At 37.8% G+C, this 24,957-nt stretch overlaps 3 protein-coding genes and 2 pseudogenes across 4 annotated transcripts in view; 3 read left to right on the top strand and 2 right to left on the bottom strand.

Annotated features, from left to right (window-relative positions):
• Positions 1-3,402, top strand: part of LOC110753559 (uncharacterized) — a 4,714-nt gene extending 1,312 nt beyond the window's left edge. Inside the window, exons 2-5 of the mRNA XM_021954483.2 lie at positions 215-477; positions 554-765; positions 1,087-1,351; positions 2,905-3,402. Of these exons, the coding sequence (XP_021810175.2) occupies positions 215-477; positions 554-765; positions 1,087-1,351; positions 2,905-3,198 (1,034 nt within the window). The 3' untranslated portion in view covers positions 3,199-3,402. The remainder of the gene's footprint in view (positions 1-214; positions 478-553; positions 766-1,086; positions 1,352-2,904) is intronic.
• Positions 3,403-3,454: 52 nt separating this feature from the next.
• On the bottom strand, positions 3,455-4,373 carry LOC110753561 (germin-like protein subfamily 3 member 2 pseudogene; annotated as a pseudogene).
• Positions 4,374-8,545: 4,172 nt separating this feature from the next.
• Positions 8,546-9,505, top strand: LOC148293301 (uncharacterized; annotated as a pseudogene).
• A 3,115-nt stretch (positions 9,506-12,620) lies between these two features.
• Positions 12,621-21,980, top strand: LOC110753558 (alpha/beta-Hydrolases superfamily protein). 2 transcript variants are annotated; one of them, XM_021954482.2, is made up of 5 exons: positions 12,621-12,881; positions 19,361-19,623; positions 19,701-19,912; positions 20,216-20,483; positions 21,482-21,980. In XM_021954482.2, the coding sequence occupies exons 1-5, from the start codon at positions 12,788-12,790 to the stop codon at positions 21,773-21,775; spliced, it is 1,131 nt and encodes a 376-aa protein (XP_021810174.1). In that variant the 5' UTR covers positions 12,621-12,787; the 3' UTR covers positions 21,776-21,980. The 2 variants fall into 2 exon arrangements, with proteins under 2 accessions (XP_021810174.1, XP_088112126.1); XM_088256000.1 differs by lacking the exon at positions 12,621-12,881 and adding an exon at positions 18,109-18,175.
• Positions 21,729-22,949, bottom strand: LOC110753560 (germin-like protein subfamily 3 member 2). Its single transcript, XM_021954485.2, has one exon. The coding sequence runs from the start codon at positions 22,907-22,909 to the stop codon at positions 22,241-22,243; it is 669 nt and encodes a 222-aa protein (XP_021810177.2). The 5' UTR covers positions 22,910-22,949; the 3' UTR covers positions 21,729-22,240.
• Positions 22,950-24,957: the final 2,008 nt, after the last annotated feature.

The following is a 24,957-nucleotide window of genomic DNA, read 5'->3' as shown; positions in this document are numbered from 1 at the left end:
TACAACCCTTTTTTGTGTCAGTTTGATCCCTAATTTCTTGTAAACTGTCAATAAGAATTTGTTCTAAATGCATCTGATGCAGAATCTGTATGTGTTTGATATCAGACAATGAAATAAATTAGTCCAATCTTTCTCGTTGCTCAAACATTTAGTAGAAATTTGTTGGAGCTTTTTCTCCAACCCTTGTGATTCAGTTAGAACTCAAAAATTTCAGGGATGTTTACGAAAGCACTAGTTGCATTGTTTATTGGATTTTCGGCATGGACATATCAGGCAATCCAGCCTCCTCCATCGAAGATAATTGGCTCTCCTGATGGGCCGCCTGTTACAGCACCGTTTATTAAACTTAGTGATGGAAGGCGTTTAGCCTACAAAGAGCATGGGGTCCCAAAAGAGAATGCAAAGCATAAAATAGTTTTTGTCCACGGTTTTGATTCTTGCAGGCATCATGCTGTCGTTGCTGAAACCCTGTCTCCGGTATCTATCTCATGGTTTGTTTTGTATCTATCTATTTCCCCATTAATCACATTTAACCTATGATGAATTCCCCCAGGAAACTGTTGAAGACTTGGGGATCTACATTGTGTCTTTTGACAGACCTGGTTATGGAGAAAGTGATCCTAATCCAAAGCGCACAGTGAAGAGTATGGCTTCAGATATAGAGGAGCTGGCTGATCAATTGGGTTTAGGACACAGATTTTATGTAATTGGTTTCTCCATGGGTGGACAGGTGCTTTGGAGCTGCCTCAAGTACATCCCTCACAGGTATGATTTTTTACAAGCAATGTAAGTGAACAGGTTCTGCATGTATGTGTCTGTGTGTTAGAAACGAGAAAGTAGTACAACACAATACAACAGATCTTCATACAATGACACATAATCATTGTTTGTGGGACCCATATCATTTACTGAATGGACCTGTATTATTTGTTATATCGGTTTGTTGTACCTGAGACTCTCATTAGAGAGAGGGAGAGAGGGAGAGAGGGAAGAGAGGGGGGGCCAGGGGGCGGCAGGGTGGGGTGGGGGTGGGTGATTGAGGTATTGTATGTCTTTTATTCTTATGCTAGGTGTGAATGATAACAGGCTTGCAGGAGCAGCAATATTAGCTCCAGTGGTTAACTACTGGTGGGCAGGTTTTCCTGCAAATCTATCTACTGAAGCTTATTCCCTACAGCTTCAGCAAGACCAATGGGCACTTCGTGTGTCTCACTACACCCCTTGGCTTACCCACTTCTGGAACACTCAAAAATGGTTTCCCGCTTCAAGTGTTGTGGCTCACAGTAGAGATGTTCTTTCTGACCAAGACAAAGAACTCATGGCTAAGCTTGAGAAAAGAGGAACATATGTGGTATGCACCCCATGTTTTGGAAACTTTCATAAAATTAGATTATTTAAAATTTAAAGTAAACCATTTCATAATGACATTAGCCAAATTTAATATTCTACATTTACTGAATAAGTTACCAAATTTCAAAATTAATTTGGTTTATCAAGTTATTTTTTTATAGGCCGAGATCCTTGCTAGTGTTTTGAAATTTATGCGTAAACATTCTGGAAAATTAGGCTGATTTTTCAACAAAAAATTAGTCTAGTTCTGATGCTTGAAATTATACTCATCATTTTGTCTGTTTGCTATTTGAAGATTAACTCCTTATGTTTCTTTCCATTTTGATTTTATGCTGAATCAAGTAAGATCTTTTAAGCTATGGATTATAGTTAATGCCTTCGATCTGTTGTGAAGCAAATAATGAGCCATGCCAACTACATCCTTGCCCTGTTTTCTAGCATGTGTCTAATTGATAATTCCCCTCCCATAGATTGAATTTGAGACCCTTCGCATGTGGGCAGAGGTATTACTTGGTTACCCATACTGGTGAAACTAATTGAGTGCTGCTTATAAAAAAGAGAAAAGTTTTCATTGTCTCATAAATGAATCTACTTTGAATATCTACTGTGAAGCCTGCACTGCATCAAGAGACATCTTTGCAAGCCTTCTGGTTAGTGTTAAGAGGTGGTTGGTGTTAGCATTTCATTGGAACTGTAGGAACATATGACTAGTAGGACACTAATCTGAATTGTGGATTTAAATATTATTTCCTGTCATGGAATAGCAATGTGAGAACTTTGAAGCTTTGCATTTCCGTTTCCTAGACTTCAATCTTTCCATTGGAACTGTGGGAACATATTACATATGCCTAATAGGGCATTAATCTGGCATCTTGTGAATTCTGGATTTAAATTTTTTTCTTCTTCATGGAATAGCAATGAGAAACCTTTGAAGCTTTTGCATTTCCCTTCCCAATAATTAGATCCCTATTTTATGAACAGTTTTGTTTTCACTTTATCATAGATGAAGCTTTCATGGGAACTACATTTTAAGATAACCGTGGTTGTGGTCTCTATATCTGTATATTTGTACTTCTCTGTATCAACCTCTAAAATTTGGGGTTTCTCCTGACTAAGTGTATAATCCTTGATTAAATATGCAAGGTTTGTTATAGATACATTAACTTTAGAGACCCGCATGGCACCATCTTCCCCCCCCCCCCGGGGGGCGGGATGTAACAACTCTTGTTAATGTCTTTTACAAACCATGTGCTTGCAGTGCACAGTAATTGCATCAGTTGGCTTTGGATGTTAGATACTCAGAAAATGATGCTGATATTTGATGACATGCTTTGTTACATCTCTGCTCTCTGTCTGCTCTCTCTCTCTCTCTCTCTCTCTCTCTCTCTCTGTGTGTGTAGCTTGTGGACTTTGAAACTTGAATGTGCTTAGGGAAGCCTCAATCCGAGGGTACAATTGACATAAAACAAGTGAACGCTATATGCTATTACAGAAATAATTTTATTTTTTCAGAAGAGAAAGTGATGTCATTGTTTTTGAACGTGGTTTCCTCAGGAACAGGTAAGACAACAAGGAGAATTCGAGTCCATTCACCGTGACTTGATTGTTGGATTTGGGACCTGGGAATTCAGCCCTCTGGATCTTGAAAACCCATTCCCTAACAATGAAGGTTCCGTCCACTTGTGGCATGGAGCTGATGATTGTATGGTACCTGTTGAACCGCAACGCTACATTGCTCAACGGCTTCCATGGATTCACTATCATGAGCTGCCAGGTGCTGGGCACTTGTTCCCATATGCTGATGGGGTGTGTGATAACATTGTCAAGGCACTTTTAACTGAGGGGTAGTAACCCTCCACATGCTTAATGAGCTACCTCAGATGTACTTTTTTGTGCATTTCTTCTCCCAGACGGAGAGATAAGATTTCAGTTGATCATTTTGGTATGTATGATAGATCTTGTATTAGCCAGCTACCTTTATATATTGTTGCATCACAATGAAATTGTTTCTTAGGGATTGAATTTTAAAAAGTTGGGTTTGAGAAAGCGAAACCGGGATTGCTTTTTGGTAGAATTTGGATTCAGAGGAATTGTATCTGAGATTAAAGAAAATTCTTGCATGTTTACCATGTTAAAATTTCATTTACCAGCACCTAGCCCAATTCAGGATGGGGAAGCACATCAATTCATGTTTAAAACCACCTCAGACACAAATAATACATGGGTTTAAATGACCAACACAATTTCTTCAACTGTATCAATACAAGATGCGTTAAATAAAAATGCTCCTCCGCAATTCTGGGCAAACCAACTTAGAACCTCACCCTTTTTGGATCAAATCTTCTTCTCATGGTTCCAATCTGCTTTGAACTCAATCCAAAGGCCTTCTCCAAGAGCTCATCATTAATCCCAGACCCAAAAATGGCAGATGGGATCTTTTGCATTCCTGGGTTTTGGCTATTGAAGCTTCCAAAAATTGTAGCAGGCTTTTTACCAACATTCATTTGGAAGTGCACTAGACCCCTAGGGAACACCATGACTTCCCCTTGTTCAATTACCCTAGCAAAAACCCTATTGGTTGAATCAACAAACCCTGAGTAAACACTCCCTTGCACTATATGGGATATTTCTGTGGCTCTTGGGTGAAAATGTGGTGGATTGATTCCACCGACGTAGAGGTCAGCTCTTACAAATGACATCCCTAGTGTGTTGATCCCGGGGAAGATTGTTGGGTTGACCGAGATGGCTGCAAGGCCCGTGTCAGTGAAGTTTCCGGCCACCTTCATCCCGGAGAAGACGAAGTCATCGGTGGTAGCCTCGGATGAGTTCTTGCATGGGAGGAAGGTGTGAAGAGGTGTTTTTATGGCACCTAATTTTGGGTTTGGTATGCAATAGTCTTGAACTGGGTCAGGGTCAGAAGCCAATGTCATGGCACATAGGAGGCAGAAATTAACAAACAAAGGGGTGAGACTAGGAGACATTTTTCTTGGTACAAACGCGCTCTTGAATTGGGTTACAAGCATATATAGGGGTCTATGTGGGGTTTTATAGAACTCAATATATAATTGAACTTTTAAGCTCCTCTAAATGATCACATTAGATTTAATTATACAATGAAAATTATATTGCTTCATTCAAATAATGAACAAAAACGACGTGGACGACAACCATGATTATGATGATTATTTCTATTAAATCTATATATATAAAGCAAAAGGTAGAGAATGGTGAAACATTCAAAATACCAGAAAATGCCCTTAATTAATGCAAACATTAAGAATTGAAATTATTAATTAAATGAGGATAATATGGTAAATTCACACTTTTCATATTTTAAGAAAATAAAATTAAAAGAAAAATCAGATAATAGATCCTATTTTTATGGAACACAACTACCTATTATCTTTTTTAATTCTAAAATAAATTTAATTTTTAAAAAAGAAAACCTCTCGCAGGCGCGGAAGCGCGTGCAGAGAGGCTAGTATTAATTAAACATCAATACAATTTTTTAGATGTTTTCTTAAGGAAGTTTCAGTGTAGAGAACATAGACGATGAAGGGAAAGGAAAATTGTTTTTTGGTGTTGGGTAGTCACAAGACTGACGGGGTTTTGCACTTCTGTTGCTGGTGTCGTCAACTATAGTAGAAGCTCAGAGCCTCCTGACTTTGTTGGTGTAGGTGGTGTCTCTAGTTGATGTGCAGTGGTCGGTGATCAACGTATGTAGTGGCGGTCGCCTCAATGGTAACGATTTCATCTATCAGGAAAAAAAAATAACCCACAAGAAACCTTATGAATTTCATATGGATTCATTGATATTTAGGCATCATAACTTTTTGGTTATGGTTCTTCTTCTTCTTTTATTTTTGTAAAAAAAATTTTGGGTTATTGTTTGTGGCTCATCATGAACATCTTGAATGAGCTTAATAGAAAAAGGGATCTGCAATTGAGTGAGATTGAGAGAAAATTTTCTATGTAGTAAGCGTTAACAATAATTGAGATGTTTTAAATAACAATATTTTTCTTCAAAATGAACCAAATCTTTGGGGGTGTGAAATAGAAAATGAGGAAGTTGAGGTTCCACCTCAAAACCAATTGGCAATGGGGGAATAGCCTAACTCCTTATAAGCCATTGTTAGAGCAACTCCACCCATTTGCCCTTAGCCATGGCAAGGGGGGAGCTAGGGCAGCCACTATTCACGTGAATAGTAGTTGCCCTTGCAAATAGTATTTTGTGTTTCCACCCGTTGTCATGGCTAAGTGTTGCATTCCTAAAAAGACACAAATTAATGTGCAAACAACCAATTAAAAATACCCGCAAGTGCACGAATCTAATGAAGTATAGATTATGTAAGTACGGGGTCGATCCCACGAAGAACTTGTCGGCTTCCTATAAGTTCTAATTCGAGTACAAAGAGAACACTTAATTAACACACCACAAATGCACAAATGCAAAATGGAAACTAAAAATAAGTAAAGAAGTGTAAAAGAAATGAAACAACACAAGAAACCAAAGAAAAACAGAAACAGCACTTTCTATCACCCTTTTATCACCTATTTATCACCAGTGAACAGTGCTCATGAACAGTGCTCATGAACAGTGCGATCAGTCGTTTTTGGGCAGATTCATGTGCGACCGGTCGCCTGAACAGTAACGACCGGTCGTTTTTGGGCAGATTCGTTTCTCTGTTTTTCCAGTTTCGACCTCTGTCCAGTGTTTTGCCTATAACTTTCCAACCGTTTATCCAAATTTCACGTTCTTTATACGGTTGGATTCAGCACACAAAAACGAAGAATACAGCGCGGACCAAAAGTCCAAAACAGTTACAAAAATAAACAGAATTTAGTAAACAAGACACACAACGTATCAAACACACAACTCACACACACATTGGGGGAGGGGGGGGGGGGGTTTGGTTTGGTTCAAGTGACCTATTTCTATTGCATGAAAGTAAATGGACTTTGAATTTAAATGAGAATAGCAGAGATGAATTATCACAATGTGAAATTAAAATGTAACAAACACTAGGGTTTCGGAATCCACCCTAAACAATTCTACCCAAGTTCATAAATACTCAAGTGATGAACTCTAAACGTGTTGTTGAAGATGTTCGCAATCAAGACCAGTACGAGTGGCTCAAGACGCATTGATTCTCTCTAATGTACGTAAAGTGCAGTACGAGTGCTACAATACTTGTGCCTTCCCTATAATCGAATCTAGGTGTGCTTAGTACTTTGATTCAATTACAAGAAAAACCCATTAAGTTCAAAGAGAATATGAACATCACAAGAATCATAATAGCATGGTGTTTACATTAGGTATTCAAGAAACCAATTCACATGGATGATTCTTACTTCACCCATTTATTGCTTAGGATAACATGAAGATACACATAATCCCAACAACCTCAAGAAGCATGCTTTCAAAGGTGATCAATCAAAAAAGAACATACATCAAGGATAGATTAATTTGGTGAATTGGAATTCATCAACAATATCTAGAAATTCATACACTCAAGCATCAAAACAATAAGGTTTTCATGTTTAGGGCTTCAACCTAAGCCCTAGCTAAATAAGAAGTTACATTGAAACTAAGAAATTACAAGAAACAAATAAAATGAAAGAAACTAAGAACAAAGAGGAGAAAGAGAATGCATCTTCAACCCCTTGGATCCTTGCCTCAAGGCTCCCCAAGGTTCTCTCTAATTGTTATGCCATTCTTCCCTCCCCTTGGTTGCTCCTTGCTCTCCTCCTTCTTGCTCTCTAGCTCTCAAAATCTCTGCAAAGTTTTGGAATGATAGAATGCCAGGTTACCCACGTTCAAAAGCCTCTCATACTTCAGATTGCACTCACCTTTCCCTTGCCCATCAATTTACAGCTCACACTTTGAATATAAAATTCATTCTTTCCTCCAAAGCCTTCACCCATTGTCCCCTTGCCATGATGAAGCTTTGTCCTTGAAAATATGCTCTTTGCCTCAGAAAATATCTCTTTCACTAAGGTAAATTCTTGTTACCAAGTGTTATGGTAACAAGAAGAATCAAGTGACACATTGGAGGTAAAAGCTGGACTACTTCGGATTTCTAGAGCTATGGTAACATGCTGGATTGGTTGGATAGGCAATACTTGTCCAATGGAGCTCAAATTTGGATATGTTGTAGTTAACATCCATTGGAACAAGTTTCATGAAGATCTTCACCTCATTCGAGCACCATATCATGTTGATCCCGGGCCAAGAAGTTGACCTACGAAAATGAACAAAAACAGAATTTATAACCAATAATGCACTTTTAGCTCATTTTCATTCTAACCAAGGTAAAATCTAAGAAAACACAAAAAGGAAGTAAAAAGCTATAAAATGTCAAGAACTAACTCAAAATAATAGGTGAATAACATGAAAAATCATGTGTAAAAATGAACCGAACACTAAGGGCAGTTACTATTCATTTTTTTTGTTTTTTTCACAAATTTTTTTACCTCAATAATTAATTCGGACAAGATTTTCGGGTTCCTACGTGTCAAGACTATTCATAATCGGATAAAATTTCCGGATAAGAGTTTTGTGTTCAAATTTCGGATGAATTTCAAAATTCAAAATTCAGATAAATTTCAAATTTTGGATGAATTTCAAATTTCAGTTAAGATTTTCATCCAATCAAATCAAGCCACGTGGCATCTTTATCTAGCCAAAATTTTCTATAAATCCAGAGGCTCAGCTCATACCTCTCACACCACATCTTTCTATATTTTCATTTCTGAGAGTTTAGAATTCATACTCCGTTCTCAAATGGAAGATTTTAGGAGATGCTTGGAGAGGCAAGAGCGAGAAACAAATGAGAGAAGCCGTAGAGCAGATGAAAGAAATATGTTGCAGAGAGAAGAAGATGAACAAGTTGTCATAGCAGTGGCTATGCTTGATGAAGAGAACCAAGGTCGCCACCGTGGTTCAGAAGTCGGTCGTCGCCGGAATGTGGACAGACATAGTCAGTCTCGGGGTAAGAATCTTTTGGAAGATTATTTTATCCCAACTTGTTTGTACTCTGATGTTGATTTTCGAAGGCGATATAGAATGCAACCCCATTTGTTCAATAAAGTCATGCATGATATTTGCAATTATGATGCATACTTTGTTCAAAAGTGTGATGCTGCTGGGGTTGTCGGACTTCTTCCGGAGCAAAAGCTTACAGCTGTTATATGAATGTTGGCGTATGGAGCATATGCTGATCAAGTGGATGAGATTGCCCGGATGGGGAAGTCTACTACGTTGGAGGCCTTGGTAAGATTTTGTGATGCAGTTGAAACTCTGTACACTAGGGACTACCTGCGTAGACCTGCTCTCAGGGACCTCCAACGGCTTCTACAAAAAGCTGAATCTCGAGGATTTCCGGGAATGATTGGTAGCATCGACTGCATGCACTGGCAATGAAAGAATTGCCCAACTGCCTGGCAAGGTGATTACGGAAATAGAAAAGGCCAAAAAAGTATCATCCTTGAACCCGTTGCTAGCTTCGACACATGGGTTTGGCATGCCTTTTTTGGAATAGCTGGATCCCAAAATGACCTCAACGTGCTGGGTCAATCCCCGGTCTTCAACGATGTTTTGAGCGGCCAAGGCCCCAATATCACCTATCAAGTCAACAATACAGTCTACCAGACGGGGTATTATCTAGCTGACGGTATCTACCCGAGGTGGACCACATTTGTCAAATCCATTCCGAATCCCCAACCCCAAAAGCAAAAATTATTTGCTACATATCAAGAAAAATACAGGAAAGATGTCGAAAGGTGTTTTGGCATCCTTCAAGCTCGTTGGTTGATTATTCGAGGTGCAGCCCGTATGTTTGATGAGGAGGTCCTCAGAAGCATTATGAGGATGTGCATCATCCTCCATAATATGATTGTGGAGGATGAGTATGATTATAAAGCTACAGAGGTCTACGAACTGGATCCCATGAACACGGCCTTGACACGAATTTATGAAAGGCCCATGGGGCCAAGTGGAGAACCGTTTGAGCTGGATTCGTTGGTTAGGGATGGTCGTTTCATGACCCGTATGATAGATCGATATACAGAGATGCAATCTTCGTATATTCATGAAAGACGTCAACTTGACTTGATGGAGCATCTATGGGCAGTGAAAGGCAATGAAGATGAATGATGGAGAATAGATGCTTTGGTTAGGTTTTATGTATTTATGGTTTGGTTGTGTTGTTTTTTATTTATTATGGTTTGGTTGTGGTTTGTTATTATTATTGTGCCTTGTTTGTAGTTTTTGTTTTTATTATTTATTATGCTTTGGTTGTGGTTTTTCCTTTAAATTATGTTTTGTTTGATGTATGGAATATGTTGAATAAAAAGGTATTTTATTGAATGCTTTGTTTATTAAATAAAGAAAGCCAATACAAGTCATTAAGAATTAATACTACTAAAATAAAATACATGAATTACAAGAACTTTAATAGAAAACATGAAAAATACAAATACATAAAAGGTATGCCAACTAATTTAATGGTTTTGATCATTTAACCAATCCGTGTTGCTAGGCCCATCATCCCGGAAAAGTCTTCTTTTCATACATCCCTTCGTTCTAGCTTCCAAAATTGTTTTGTTTCAGGGGACATATGGCTTGTATCCATCGCCGTAGTTTCTCGATCCGTTTTGTCCATCTCTTTTTTCCGCAAATTGTAAGATCCCACTTTGACCAACGGAGAGGGGGTTGATGTGCCTTGTATGTACATGCCCGCATCAATCTAGCACGAGGCCTTTTGGGAGCTCACTGGCTTCGGAGTTGTAGGAACTCCGAAGTTAAGCGAGTTGGGGGAGAGAGCAATCCCAGGATGGGTGACCCACTGGGAAGTTGGTCGTGAGCTCCTAGAAACAAAACCGTGAGGGCCAGAGAGGGGGGGCCCAAAGCGGACAATATCGTGCTACGGCGGAGCCGATCCGGGATGTGACACAAATACTCCCTTTCTTGTGCATATTGTGCTTGCATTGCCATCTCGTTGTCTTGGCGTTTCAGCTCCATTTCAACTCTTATGGCGCTCTTCCTTGCAATTTCCTCCAAAAATTTTGATGTATTACTACTCGAATTACCCCCTTTCTTTGCCTTCGCAGCCTTTCGGCCATTGGGCCTTGGCTCCTTTTCGATGGGTGAGTCTTGACTTGTAGGGGAATTGACAGGTGAATCCGATGTCATTGAATCACGGAGTGGCGTCTCGTTTAACATAACGGCGGGACCCGTGGGAATTATTCTGAAGCGTTTGCAATTTTTCACCACGTCCCAACATTCATGATGGTTGAAACTTTTTTTGCCTTGCCCAATTGCACCAAACCACATTTGTGCTTGAATCATCTATTTAAAAAAAAAAATGGACATGCAAGAAATATTTAAAATATATTGGATATGCAAGTAACAAAAAAAAAAAAAAAATGGAAATGCAATTAACCTTACAAATATATTGGAAGTGCAAGAAATATTAACAAAATATTGAAAATGCAATAAACATAATATATATATATTAGGACATTAAACTTAATAAAACTCAAATTACAAAATACTTACCTCGTTACTAAGATTTTCCCCGCTTCTATGGTTGTCCATCGCTTTAGCCAAGGCATCCCTCCATTTTCCCAACTCTTTATTGAGAATTTTCCACCTACTAGACAATGCCATTTCCGTACGAGTCGACCCTGGAATTTTTTCACAAAATTCGGCATGAATTTTTTTCCACATATGAAAAAATTTCATCTCATTGCGTGTCACGGGACAATGACAAATTTGGAGCCAAGCCTCACATAAGGAAACATCTTCCATGGTGCTCCATACCCCTCCGGTTTCGATAGAAGAAGCCATAAATATAAGAAATAAAAATACAATTTGAAAGAGAGGAAAATGTTGAGTAAAGAGTGAATAATAGTAGAAGTAGAAGAAAATGTATGAGGATTGGTGTTGAAAGTGAAGGGTATTGAAAGGTATTTATAGAAAAAAAAATTCAGAATATTTTGGTATTTTTTTAAAAAAAATTCAATTTTTTTTTTTTCATAATTTTATTGCCAAAAAAAAGCCTGCCGTTGGATTGGAGGAGAGAAGCAAATCGGAGCGCCCAGGGCTTGACAGCTGGCTTCTACCCGTTGAAGCCGCGCGCTGAAGTCGCGCGCACGTCATCAGCCCTCGGTTTGGGTCTCAAGCGAAACTGGCCTTCGGGCCAGCCCGTGTTGGTGGGTCCCACTCCCCCTCCCCCCCCCCCCCTCCCCGGGCCTGGGCTCCTCGCTGGAACCTCTTTTTTTTTTTGCCTCCCCCCAGCCTTGGGCTCAGCTCTTCGCTGGAGTTGCTCTTAGGTTTCTCAACTTTCCAATGTGGGATATTTTCACCTTGACACTCTCACGCACCCCCCACGTATGGCGACATTTCAAGCCTAACACGTGGACAATATATTGGGTAACATGGAACTATTGCTGTAGGGCTTTCACCCTCTAATACAATGAAGGAAGTTGAGGTTTCACCCCAAAACCAATTGGCCAATAGGGGGATAACCCAACTCCTTATTAACCCTTTGGGAAAAGTACTAAACAAAGAAAAGGATGACCATGAGATGCTAGGTTCAATTCCCCTCTTTCCCAATATCGCTTGTATAAGAAAAAGAAAAAGAAAAAAGAAGGTTGTCTTTATTCTGGACCTGTCCTGAATTGCAAACAGATCATGACCGTAGATCCTAGATCTTGAAGCCCAGAACCAAAAAGCAACATTTAAAGCCCACAACCTCATTTGTCAGAATAATCCATTTTCCAAATAATTGAATTCGAGCCCACACGTTTGGATCAATCCTAATCAAGCGCATTTAGCAACCAATAGGAAGTTGACATCTAGGAAGGCTTCAAGCAAACAGATCATGACCGTGGATCCTAGATCTTGAAGCCCAGAACAAAAAACCAACATTTAATAATGCCCACAACCACAATCTAGGAAGGCTTCAAGTAAGAGGAAAGCCTTAGCCACACATATTTTCTTTAGAATATTCTTTTGCATAACCTGAGCTAAAGATAAGACAAAAGACAAAAGACAAAATACAAACAAAGATGCAAGCGTATTAAATGAGAGGATAAAATTACACAATAAACTCCTATTTATGGTAAACTTTTCTCCAATAGTTGGTTATGTAACCTTCTTTGTGATGAGAATCATATATGGTTTAGTTTCGAATTATATGATTTGTTCACTAATTGACTTTTACTGTTTTGCATATTAACAATTGGCAACACTCACCGACACTGACAGTCACAAACTCTCTTTATACGGCCTAGTCACCGGTCTTTGTCCATGACAGAACTCTTCGATCTCATCTCTCTCTCTCAGTCTCTCTCTCTGAAACCCAGAAAGGCTTTCTCTTTCTTTCGCTAAGCCTGACTGTGAATCTCTGATTGATCTTGTGGGTTGGTGGAAATGGCGGGAGGAGTGAACAGGAAGATATCAGTGGCGTCGGCCAGAGCTCACACCAGAATAGCCAGGGAAAATAGTTCCTTCCAGCTTCCTCCAGGTGGGTTTTTCTTGCTTCTTCTTTTTCCTGTTTATCTTTATTTGTTTTGGTAATTTGATTTAATGTTATACATTGTACCTCGTTTTGTTTTAAGTCAGCACCAACTTCTGTTTGCTCTATGAGAAAAATGCAAGACCAGAATATAAGAACTGTGTTTGTTTGAGGAGTTTTTCATTATATGGGGTATAATTAGATTTAAAAGTTTTACTTAGCAAGCCTTATCTGTGATTAAGTTGGCTGAGTTTTCATTTCTTCCAAAATAACGATAAGAATAAGAGACCAACTTTTTCTTTTCTTCACTTTTGTAATTATATTTACAATACTAATCAGAGGGTTCTGTTTTTTTCAATAAGAAAAAACTGAAATTGACTAATTGTTGCATCATTTACTGATACTGTTGAAAGTTAAATAAATGTCTTCAAGTTGAGCTGTGATATGTTGGGTTAGGACTAGGATAGATCATGGTTTGATCCTATTTAATGCACCAAAAGAAGTAATTAAGGGAAAATGAGTAATTTTGACTTGCATGATAAACATTTAACAAATGGTATCTTATATGCTTCAAATTTGTGATTGTATTAGCAGTGTGATCTTTGAGATTTCATCATTTGTCAAAACGAAAAAAAAAAGAAAAAAAAAAAAGGTTTGGTTCTCCTTGCGGTAATTCGTGAGGGGAAAATCCTATCCTACAGTGAGGTTGAAATAACAATTAGATATAAGATATTTGTATTTCATCTGGATAGCAGTAAGTGTTGAACCAAAAAAATTCACACACAAAAAAATAAGTGTGGGTTTACATAATTTTTGGCCCACAACGTTGGGTGGGAATGGTCACCCCTTTACACTTGTTTTCAAAACAAATTTGAAATAACATGAATATCAAATAGTCCCTGATCTTATCCCTAGAGAAAAGGTAGGGATAAATAAAGGAAATGATAATTTGATCGAGTGGGAGGAGGAATCCAATTCGAAGCAGAATTCTTCCATCTCAAATCTCTCTCATAAGGACTCTATAAAAAGGAGGAGAGAAAAGAAAAATGGGGCAGCCGGCAGGCTGCAAGAGGCTTCAAAGAAAAAGAGAGGGCTGCAAGGCCACAAAGGCAGGAGAGAAGAGCCGAAAGGCTGGGGAGGAAAAACAGACAGAAGCAATCAAAGATGCATCTGCAACAAAGCTCCTCTCTTGAGGTCCTCTATGTTGGGTGGCAACCCTTTAATCGATCAAATGGATGGCAACCCTGGAATCAAAATTTCTTGAATGTTCAATCCATCTTTGGGTTTGGCACCCCGGAAACAAAGCTTGGGTATTGCACCTTGAAAACAAATATGGGTTTGCACCCTGAAATCAAGTTTGGGTATTGCACCCTAGAAATAAAGCCTGGTGTTTCACCCTCAGTCAAGGCTTTGGGTTTTTACACCCTAAAAAAATCTTGGATACAAAATCTATCATGGGTGTGTAACCCTCAATCAAATGCTCCGGATGGTATATCCGTTTTGGGCATAAAACTCATTCACTGAATTCTCTGGATGACAAATCCAATTTGGGTACAAAACCCACAAACAAAATCATTGGGGGTTTAATCTCACAGAAAATAAAAATCAGCTGTGTGCACATAAAGGAGAGAAACAAAGCTTGAAAATGCAACCACGTAGTGCAGCCCATTCCTTAAATTTCTCATCTGGGGATTGTTTGCAAACAATCAAAACAAAGGATGGAGGTCTTTAAAAAAATAGTAAATTTGGCTTACATCCTTCAAATTCAATTTGCTGTAACTACAACCCTTCACTTTTTGTTCCTATAAATAATACACAATTTGTATAAGTAAAAATCCATGACTAGGATCCAACTTAGCAAGTTACCTAATTAAGCATAAAATCTGATTTATTGTACCTTTCAGATTCTAAAAATACCCCCAACTAAGCCATTATTGCATTTTGTATATTAATGTAGGAATCAATATGGAAACAGTTTTTAATTGGATTGTATTGTATATAATGACAAACGTTGAATTTGGAAAGATCTCCAAATGGTTGTATTGGATGTAGAAATTAATTTGGAAACATTTTTTTAAAATTTAACAATAAATACAGATTTAGGTAATCGGTTTGTTTAATAAAAATGTTTATGTTATTTTCTTTTTATGAATTATACATGACTAATAATCTACTTTATAATTGTTTATGAATAATACTGTAAATACTAATTATGTTGAAAAAAATAATGTACCTATTACTTGTTCTATGAAAAATAACTAATAATCTTTTTTTTGTTTGTTTTATGAAAAATATAATTTACCTAGTATGAATTATGTACCTGTTTTTAATTTATAAAACGTGTACATAATTATCTATTCCAATATACCTACATTATACGACATCTAATATACCTAAATTAATTTTAATGTACTTACGATTATGATTTAGGTATTATATGTCATCCAATATACCTACTACGAAAATATGTATAGGTAAATTACCTATATATATTATTTATGAACAAACATATATTATACGTATTATGAGAATGTTTTGATTTGTTGAGTCCATCAACACTATAATAATGGGAAGGCTAGATATTAGGGATTGTTTAGGAAAAATCGCTGGATAATAAAAATGGCAGGATTTTGTAAATAAATAACAAGAAATGGGCAACATTTATCCTTCATGGCATCCGTTTTCAAAATTGATTTTTAATTGGAAATTAATATGTAGATGAATTTTTGTATAGACTATTAGAGTTGCAAGGGCCTATTATATAATGACCCTTGAAAAAAAAACAAGGAAAGCCATGTTGCAGGGAGGGCTGTGTCGTACAGACCCAGTTGAAATGGAGAATTCAGCAAAGAAAAAGGTTTGGAGGAGAGGCCACGCATAGCCCACGTCATGCTTGAAGTCCTCATCTTGTGCCTGTCTGTATGTCATCAAAAGAAAAAATTGGGCAGCAGAGAAGAGAAAGAAAGGAGGCCACAACAAAATAAGAAAAAAAAACAACAACAAAAATAAAGGAAAGGAAAAGTGGCTGTACGCCATTTTTTGTTTGGGTTGCTGGTTTGAAAGAAGAGAGACACAGCCAAAAGAAAATATGAAAAAAAAAAAAGAAGAAAGGGAAAGCCACATGTCCTAGTGTTACTGGCCTAAGGAAAAAAGATGAAGATAGCACGTTTGTTTGTCTTCGCTTTGGCTTTCTTTGCATGGGCATGGCGCATGCAATGGACATAAAAAAAAACGAAAGCATCGCAGGCCTGGCTTGTTGCTGCAGCAACAAGACCAAAAAAGAAAGAAAAGAAGATAAGCCATCACGAAGGTCAGCAAAAGATAAAAGAAGAGGAGGCACATCTCTATGGGGTCTAATCCTATTCGGAAAAGGGCCTGTTCTTCTTGTGCCTCTTGTCTTCAAATCCAACAAGGAACAGTATGGCCTATACATATTTCAATAGGAGAAGGATTTTTGTCCTTGGGTGTCTTGATCAAATTAAAAGACATCTATTTCTAGCATCAAGTCGTGAAGGAACCAGCTGGAGAAGGGAAATGCATTAATCGAAAATTAAATGGCGCAGTGTACACCTCTTTCAAGGCCCGGCAATCTCAAGCCAATATTCCAAGACTCGACAGTCTCAAATACAACTGGCTCGTCTCAGGCCCAACGGTTTTGTCCATTAAAAATCCAATTGGTGAATAATTGGTGTAAAGTCCTGAATTCTCAAATTATGGATCAATGGACTCAAATAAGAAAAGTCCCATTAATTCCCAATGAAGACCCAAGTGGTACAAAACCAGCAAATTAAACAATCATTGGAACTATGTCGATTTGATCCCGTCAAGGGTACGTAGGCAGTCTAGCATCCCAATAGACGCAATTGAATCCCTGGTTTATCCTAACTAAATTCGCCAGAATACTTTCCCAAATGCAAACGTCAATTTTAGAAAATTAGTGGGTTAATCAAAATGGCTCATTATTTTTTCTTGGACATTGACAACAAGAAAAATGGTACAAAACTATCCAATATTTCTCATGAGTCATCCAACCATGCAAATTTCAATGAGATTAAATTCAAATCTCTCAAACAGAAATTCTCAATTAGTGGGCCACACTTACCCATTAATTTCCAAATTTTGGAACTACGTCGGTTTGATCCCCTCAAGGGTATGTAGGCAGTCTAGCATCCCAATAGACACAACCACAACCAAATTTGAATAACTGGTTACATCAACCAAATTCCCACAAATCAAATATCTTTCTCCACCCAAATTTCCGAACTACGTTGGTTTGATCCCTTCGAAAGGGTACGTAGGCAATCTAGAGACTCAATCTAGATGCAATCGCCCAAATCTCAAATCCAAATAGAATCCCTGGTTTACTCTTAACCAAATTCGCCCCAAAACACATATCAAAATTGAGTCCCTGGTTTATTTAGCTAAATTCACTCAAACTCTTTTTCAATCAAATTCATACAAATCCTCCCTTTTGTAATGAGTCATTTATTCATTGCAAATCTTTGAATTACGAGTGGCTTGATTCCTGCGAGGGATACGTAGGCACCCTGAGGTTGGACTTGGAAGCAACTGCAAAACCAAACACACACGTACTGTTTCTTTATGATGGAATCAAAGGGTTTTCCCTTGAAGCAAGGGATTGTAATTAAGAGATTTGCGTCTCGAATGGGTCGAACCTAAAATAATAAAACCCCATTATTTAATTAGTGGTGGTGAAATTATGTTGGGAGGTTCACATTTTTCTTCAACAGTAAGTATACAACTGTGAAACCCCGTATTTTTAAATAAATAAATAAATAAATACATATATATTATATTTCAGAAAATTAAATATTTTGTTACATATTTAGTTTATAACTTATATATATATATATATATATATATATATATATATAATTATCTTGCTACGTGTTGTATTTTCATAAATTTATCTTATTAGTTATTAAAAATAGTAATATTTGTATGTATTGTTTTTTTGACAGCTTTATCTCTTGTTTCTTGCTAGCCACGTTCAATAGCTTAGTTGTTATCCAAAACATACTTTAGACTCCATGTGTCATTGTACCTAGATGAGTAAGCTCTATTTGAGCATGAGGTGTTGGCACTCCAGTAACAAGTATCTAAACTTGGAACCAAACCTTATCAATTGCCATTCATTGGACCAATTGAAGGAAAGTAGTTGCCGCCTATGTAGTAGTATGAATAGGAACCTTTTCCTATTATTGTTTTCATGGCATGCGTAGTAGTACATGAAGATAGATATGGTTGTCTTGCCAATTTCTTTAAGGGCTCTCATTATCGAGGTGAGTGGTTTATGTAATGTGTTCTAAAAGTTCTTATTTTGTGATAAAAATATGAAAACCATGAATTATCGTGGATTTGTTCTATTTACAAATATCTCTCTATTTCAAGTCAAGCATGTCTAATTTGGTGCAATCTTTCACACTATATATATATATATATATATATATATATATATATATATATATTGATTGGAATATTTATGAAGTATGTATTCATGGAACATGAGAACTTCAATGTTGGAATATCCGAGGGATAGATGTACCACACGGGGACATAGGGCAGTGAGGCCAATAGGGGTCACGTGGTTGGTTACATACTATGAAGCATAACCGAGATATGAAGGGATGATGTGATATGATCTGGATTGGTGTATCTTTTCATGATATTTTCTAGAGTATGTAAAACAGCATTGCTTGACTGGCATATTACATAATCTACTCACTGAGCGGTGGTTGCTTATCCCTCACTTTGTTTAATTTTTTAGATGAATTAGTGGGCAAGACAAGTACTAAACAAGTTGAGGCTGAATTAGATGAGAGTGATAGAGCTTTATTTATTAATTGTAAAGTTGTAAGAAATTTGAGCTATTTTTATAAAAGAAGTTTATTTTAAACCCTTTGTATTTCTTTTTATTTTATTGTACTCACGCACCGGGCGCAGGGTTTCCACCGACCCCCGGGTCCGGGGCGTGACAACAACTAACTGCATTCATGCATTTAAGCAGAAAGCCAACAAGCCTCTGAAGGCACTAAGCGAAGTGCATGTTTGCTTTTTCTGATTCTGTATCGAATGTTTCACTTCTATACCCTACACTCAAATTTGATGACCTATATTTTTAATAAACGTATCAAAGTACAAACTCATGCTGCTTGATTTTAACATTACGTCAATGATAAGGGACTAGGATTCTTTATATTATTGCCATAAGGCCTTATCTGTGAATGCAAAATGAATACTTAAGAAATCTTACAACCCTTTTTTGTGTCAGTTTGATTCCTAATTTCTTGTAAACTGTCAATAAGAATTTGTTCTAAATGCATCTGATGCAGAATCTGTATGTGTTTGATATCAGACACTCAAATAAATTAGTCCAAACTTTCTTGTTGCTAACATTTAGTACAAATTTGTTGGAATTTTTTCTCCAACCTCTGTATTGTGATTCAGTTAGAACTCAAAAATTTCAGGGATGTTTACGAAAGCACTAGCTGCATTGTTTATTGGATTTTCGGCATGGACATATCAGGCAATCCAACCTCCTCCATCGAAGATAATTGGCTCTCCTGATGGGCCGCCTGTTACAGCACCATTTATTAAACTTAGTGATGGAAGGCGTTTAGCCTACAAAGAGCATGGGGTCCCAAAAGAGAATGCAAAGCATAAAATAGTTTTTGTTCACGGTTTTGATTCTTGCAGGCATGATGCTGTCGTTGCTGAAAACCTGTCTCCGGTATCTATCTCATGGTTTGTTTTGTATCTATCTATTTTCCCTTTAATCACATTTTAACCTATGGTGAATTCCCCCAGGAAACTGTTGAAGACTTGGGGATCTACATTGTGTCTTTTGACAGACCTGGTTATGGAGAAAGTGATCCTAATCCAAAGCGCACAGCGAAGAGTATGGCTTCAGATATAGAGGAGCTGGCTGATCAATTGGGTTTAGGACACAGATTTTATGTAATTGGTTTATCCATGGGTGGACAGGTGCTTTGGAGCTGCCTCAAGTACATCCCTCACAGGTATGATTTTTTTCAAGCAATGTAAGTGAACAGGTTCTGCATGTATGTGTCTGTGTGTTAGAAACGAGAAAGTAGTACAACACAATACAACAGATCTTCATTACAATGACACATAATCATTGTTTGTGGGACCCATATCATTTACTGAATGGACCTGTATCATTTGTTATGTCGGTTTGTTGTACCTGAGACTTTCTCGTTAGAGAGAGGGAGGAGAGGGGGCGCCAGGGTGCGGTGGGGTGGGGGTGGGTGATTGAGGTATTGTATGTCTTTTATTCTTATGCTAGGTGTGAATGATAACAGGCTTGCAGGAGCAGCAATAATAGCTCCAGTGGTTAACTACTGGTGGGCAGGTTTTCCTGCAAATCTATCTACTGAAGCTTATTCCCTACAGCCTCAGCAAGACCAATGGGCACTTCGTGTGTCTCACTACACCCCTTGGCTTACCTACTTCTGGAACACTCAAAAATGGTTTCCCGCTTCAAGTGTTGTGGCTCACAATAGAGATGTTCTTTCTGACCAAGACAAAGAACTCCTGGCTGCTAGGCGTGAGAAAAGAGGAACATATGTGGTATGCAGTGCACCCCATGTTTTCGAAAATTTCATAAAATTAGATTATTTAAAATTTAAAGTTAAACCATTTCATAATGACATTAGCCAAATTTAATATTCTACATTTACTGAATAAGTTACCAAATTTCAAAATTAATTTGGTTTATCAAGTTATTTTTTTTATAGGCCGAGATCCTTTCTAGTGTTTTGAAATTTGTGTGTAAGCATTTCTAGAAAATTAGGTTGATTTTTCAACAAAAAATTAGTCTAGTTCTGATGCTTGAAATTATACTCGTCATTTTGTCTGTTTGCTATTTGAAGATTAACGTTTCCTTATGTTTCTTTCCATTTTGATTTTATGCTGAATCAAGTAAGATCTTTAAGCTATGGATTATAGTTAATGCCTTCGATCTATTGTGAAGTAAATAATGAGCCATGCCAACTACATCCTTGCCCTGTTTTCTAGCATGTGTCTAATTGATAATTCCCCTCCCATAGATTGAATTTGAGACCCTTCGCATGTGGGCAGAGGTATTACTTGGTTATCCGTACTGGTGAAACTAATTGAGTGCTGCTTATAAAAAAGAGAAAAGTTTTCATTGTCTCACAAATGAATCTACTTTGAATATCTACTGTGAAGCCTACACTGCATCAAGAGACATCTTTGCAAGCCTTCTGGTTAGTGTTAAGAGGTGGTTAGTCTTAGCATTTCATTGGAACTGTAGGAACATATGACTAGTAGGACACTAATCTGGCACCTAGTGAATTGTGGATTTAAATATTATTTCCCGTCATGGAATAGGAATGTGTGAACTTTGAAGCTTTGCATTTCCTTTTCCTAGACTTCAATCTTTCCATTGGAACTTGTGGACTTTGAAACTTGAATGTGCTTAGGGAAGCCTCAATCTGAGGGTACAATTGACATAAAACAAGTGAACACTATATGCTATTACAGAAATAATTTTATTTTTTCAGAAAAGAAAGTGATGTCATTGTTTTTGAATGTGGTTTCCTCAGGAACAGGTAAGACAACAAGGAGAATTCGAGTCCATTCACCGTGACTTGATTGTTGGATTTGGGACCTGGGAATTCAGCCCTCTGGATCTTGAAAACCCATTCCCTAACAATGAAGGTTCCGTCCACCTGTGGCATGGAGCTGATGATCGTTTGGTACGTGTTGAACTGCAACGCTACATTGCCCAACGGCTTCCATGGATTCACTATCATGAGCTGCCAGGTGCTGGGCACTTTTTCCCACAGGCTGATGGGGTGTGTGATAACATTGTCAAGGCACTTTTAACTGAGGGGTAGTAACCTTCCACATGCTTAATGAGCTACCTCAGATGAACTTTTTTATGCATTTCTTCTCCGATACGGAGAGAATAAGATTTCAGTTGATCATTTTGGTATGTATGATAGATCTTGTATTAGCCAGCCGCCTTTATATATTGTTGCATCACAATGTAATTGTTTCTTAGGGATTGAATTTTAAAAAGTGGGGTTTGAGAAGGCGAAACCAGGATTGCTTTTTGGTAGTATTTGGATTCGGAGGTATTGAATCCGAGATTAAAGAAAATTCTTGCATGTTTACCATGTTAAAATTTCATTTACCAGCACCTAGCCCAATTCAGGATGGGGAAGCACATCAATTCATGTTTAAAGTCACTTCAGACACAAATAATACATGGGTTTAAATGACCAACACAATTTCTTCTACTGTATCAATACAAGATACATTAAATAAAAATGCTCCTCCGCAATTCTGGGCAAACCAACTTAGAACCTCACCCTTTTTGGATCAAATCTTCTTCTCATAGTTCCAATCTGCTTTGAACTCAATCCAAAGGCCTTCTCCAAGAGCTCATCATTAATCCCAGACCCAAAAATGGCAGATGGGATCTTTTGCATTCCTGGGTTTTGGCTATTGAAGCTTCCAAAAATTGTAGCAGGCTTTTTACCAACATTCATTTGGAAGTGCACTAGACCCCTAGGGAACACCATGACTTCCCCTTGTTCAATTACCCTAGCAAAAACCCTATTGGTTGAATCAACAAACCCTGAGTAAACACTCCCTTGCACTATATGGGATATTTCTGTGGCTCTTGGGTGAAAATGTGGTGGATTGATTCCACCAACGTTGAGGTCAGCTCTTACAAATGACATCCCTAGTGTGTTGATCCCGGGGAAGATTGTTGGGTTGACTGAGATGGCTGCGAGGCCCGTGTCAGTGAAGTTTCCGGCCACCTTCATCCCGGAGAAGACGAAGTCATCGGTGGTAGCCTCGGATGAGTTCTTGCATGGGAGGAAGGTGTGAAGAGGTGTTTTTATGGCTCCTAATTTTGGGTTTGGTATGCAATAGTCTTGAACTGGGTCAGGGTCAGAAGCCAATATCATGACACATAGGAGGCAGAAAATAACAAACAAAAGGGTGAGACTAGGAGACATTTTTCTACGCACTCTTGAATTGGGTTACAAGCATATATAGGGGTCTATATGTGGGGTTTTATAGAGCTCAATATATAATTGAACTTTTAAGCTCCTCTAAATGATCACATTAGATTTAATTAAAAAGATTATTTGCAGGATACAAGGCGGGTTTCATGGAATTTATCTAATTTGGACCCCCATAATTAATAATAATTTCAACTAGTAATGAAAATTATAAAAACGACGTGGACGACAACCATGATTATGATGATTATTCCTTCTCCATGAGAGCGGCGCCTGCATTTTTTTTTACTTTTTCCTCTTTTTGGTCTGCCAATATTTCTGCACAATTCATTTGCATGTGGCCAAGCAAAATGAATAATTTGATAAAGATATGAATGATAGGTAATTTTCTTTGCTTGGGAGTGAAGGGAAGACAACTATTTGAGGGATGATTAAATCCACGCATTGGTGATGTGATCATTGTTTGGGCAAATGCTATGCCAACAGATGAATATTTCCTTGTCCCATGATGTATACATCCCGGGATAGAGAAGTCACACAACTCCCTTCCCTTCTCCTTCAAAGTATAGGGGTGAGAGAGAGCATATACTTTTCAAATTCTCAGTTGTGCCTTGTAATTTCTACCTTCTTTGGTTTTGACTGGGCCGGCTTCCTCCTCGTTAAAAATATGAAGTCCACACAGATGAAAGTGGGTCTGGCCCAGCCCACATTCTTGAAATAAGACTTCAAATTACCCAAAAAGAAACCAAAAGTGGGTCTCGATCAGATAATGAAAACTTGAAGAATGAGAAACAAGTTTAGCTCCTATAAAAGATAACTATCGAAATTGTTTTTTTCTTTTTGGGTCAAAGGGTGAAAGTACGTATTTCTGCTGTTGGGTAAAAATATTGTTTTTGAATTGTTCTCTCACGGTTTGTGGGAAGGGGATTGGGTCGCAAATCTCATATGATTTGCCATGCTTTTCATTTTGGAATATGCACAGCCTGTCCATATGTGCATTTTGGTACTTGGTTGTCTGACCCTGCACATTGTGTTGGTTTAGACCTAGCATTCTGGGTTAAGAAATGTTAACGGGACTTGCTTGAAAGAGAGTCGTTACATGAACTTGCTAGTTACCATCATCTCATGTTTTTGTTCACTTTACATAATAAACATGAGGGGCCAGAAAGTCCATGTAGGAACTCTATTTTGATTTCTCTCATGAGAATAGAGCTAATTAATTGGCATTAAGCAATTATATAAGCAATACCAAAAGGATAACAATATATCCTGATCGACGTCCTAAGTTCGAATTTTGATATAATGCTTACCAGCTTGAAAACACGCGGACTTCTCTCCAGTCCATTTTATTTGAAGGGATATAAATTCGAATCCTCCTTAACTTGTGCATAATGAAGACAACATGGGGTAAGTAGGTATCAGAGTATGACAATGAATTGTTCCCAACATTTTTCTCTTTTCTTGCAATGGCACACACTAACTGTTGAACAAGTACATGAGCTACTTATATCCTGCCAAAAATACAACAATAATGAAAAATCAATTGTACTGGAGGCATCTGGGAAGGGATATATGAATATTGGACCACTTCCACTGTTGCGTTCTTGTACAAACAAGAACAAGATCAATACCAGCAGATATACCAAACCTCAAATCAGCGGCTACTGAACCAGAAGAACCACCTCCAACATGGGTTTGCTACAAATCCACCGAAATTTGAACAAAATCCCGAGGGCAAATTCGTCAAACGAAACAAAACAAAGAACAGATGCTCACGTGGCCCAGATGCCCTAGTTCTCTCGTAGAAATTACTTCTTGCATGTGATCTCCTCGCAGTTCACAAGGATGCACCAATGCATTGACCAAAGGTAAAGAGTATGTACTTGACTAGTTACAAACTTTGACATATTAGGTTTGCAGGTTCGAGTTTTCATGGATTAAGTACAATATCTGAATTTATCAGATATGCGTGTTTTACAAATGGGTTAATTAATTACAATTTTGTTCATTGGAATTTAGTTCGAAATCAATTTTAGACACTG

This window comes from Prunus avium, chromosome 7 (genome assembly GCF_965620075.1).
Source record: "Prunus avium chromosome 7, drPruAviu1.hap1.1, whole genome shotgun sequence".
Classification (NCBI taxonomy): Eukaryota; Viridiplantae; Streptophyta; class Magnoliopsida; order Rosales; family Rosaceae; genus Prunus; species Prunus avium.
Note: the sequence above shows the minus strand (reverse complement) of the source record. Positions and strands in the feature narration are given on the sequence as shown.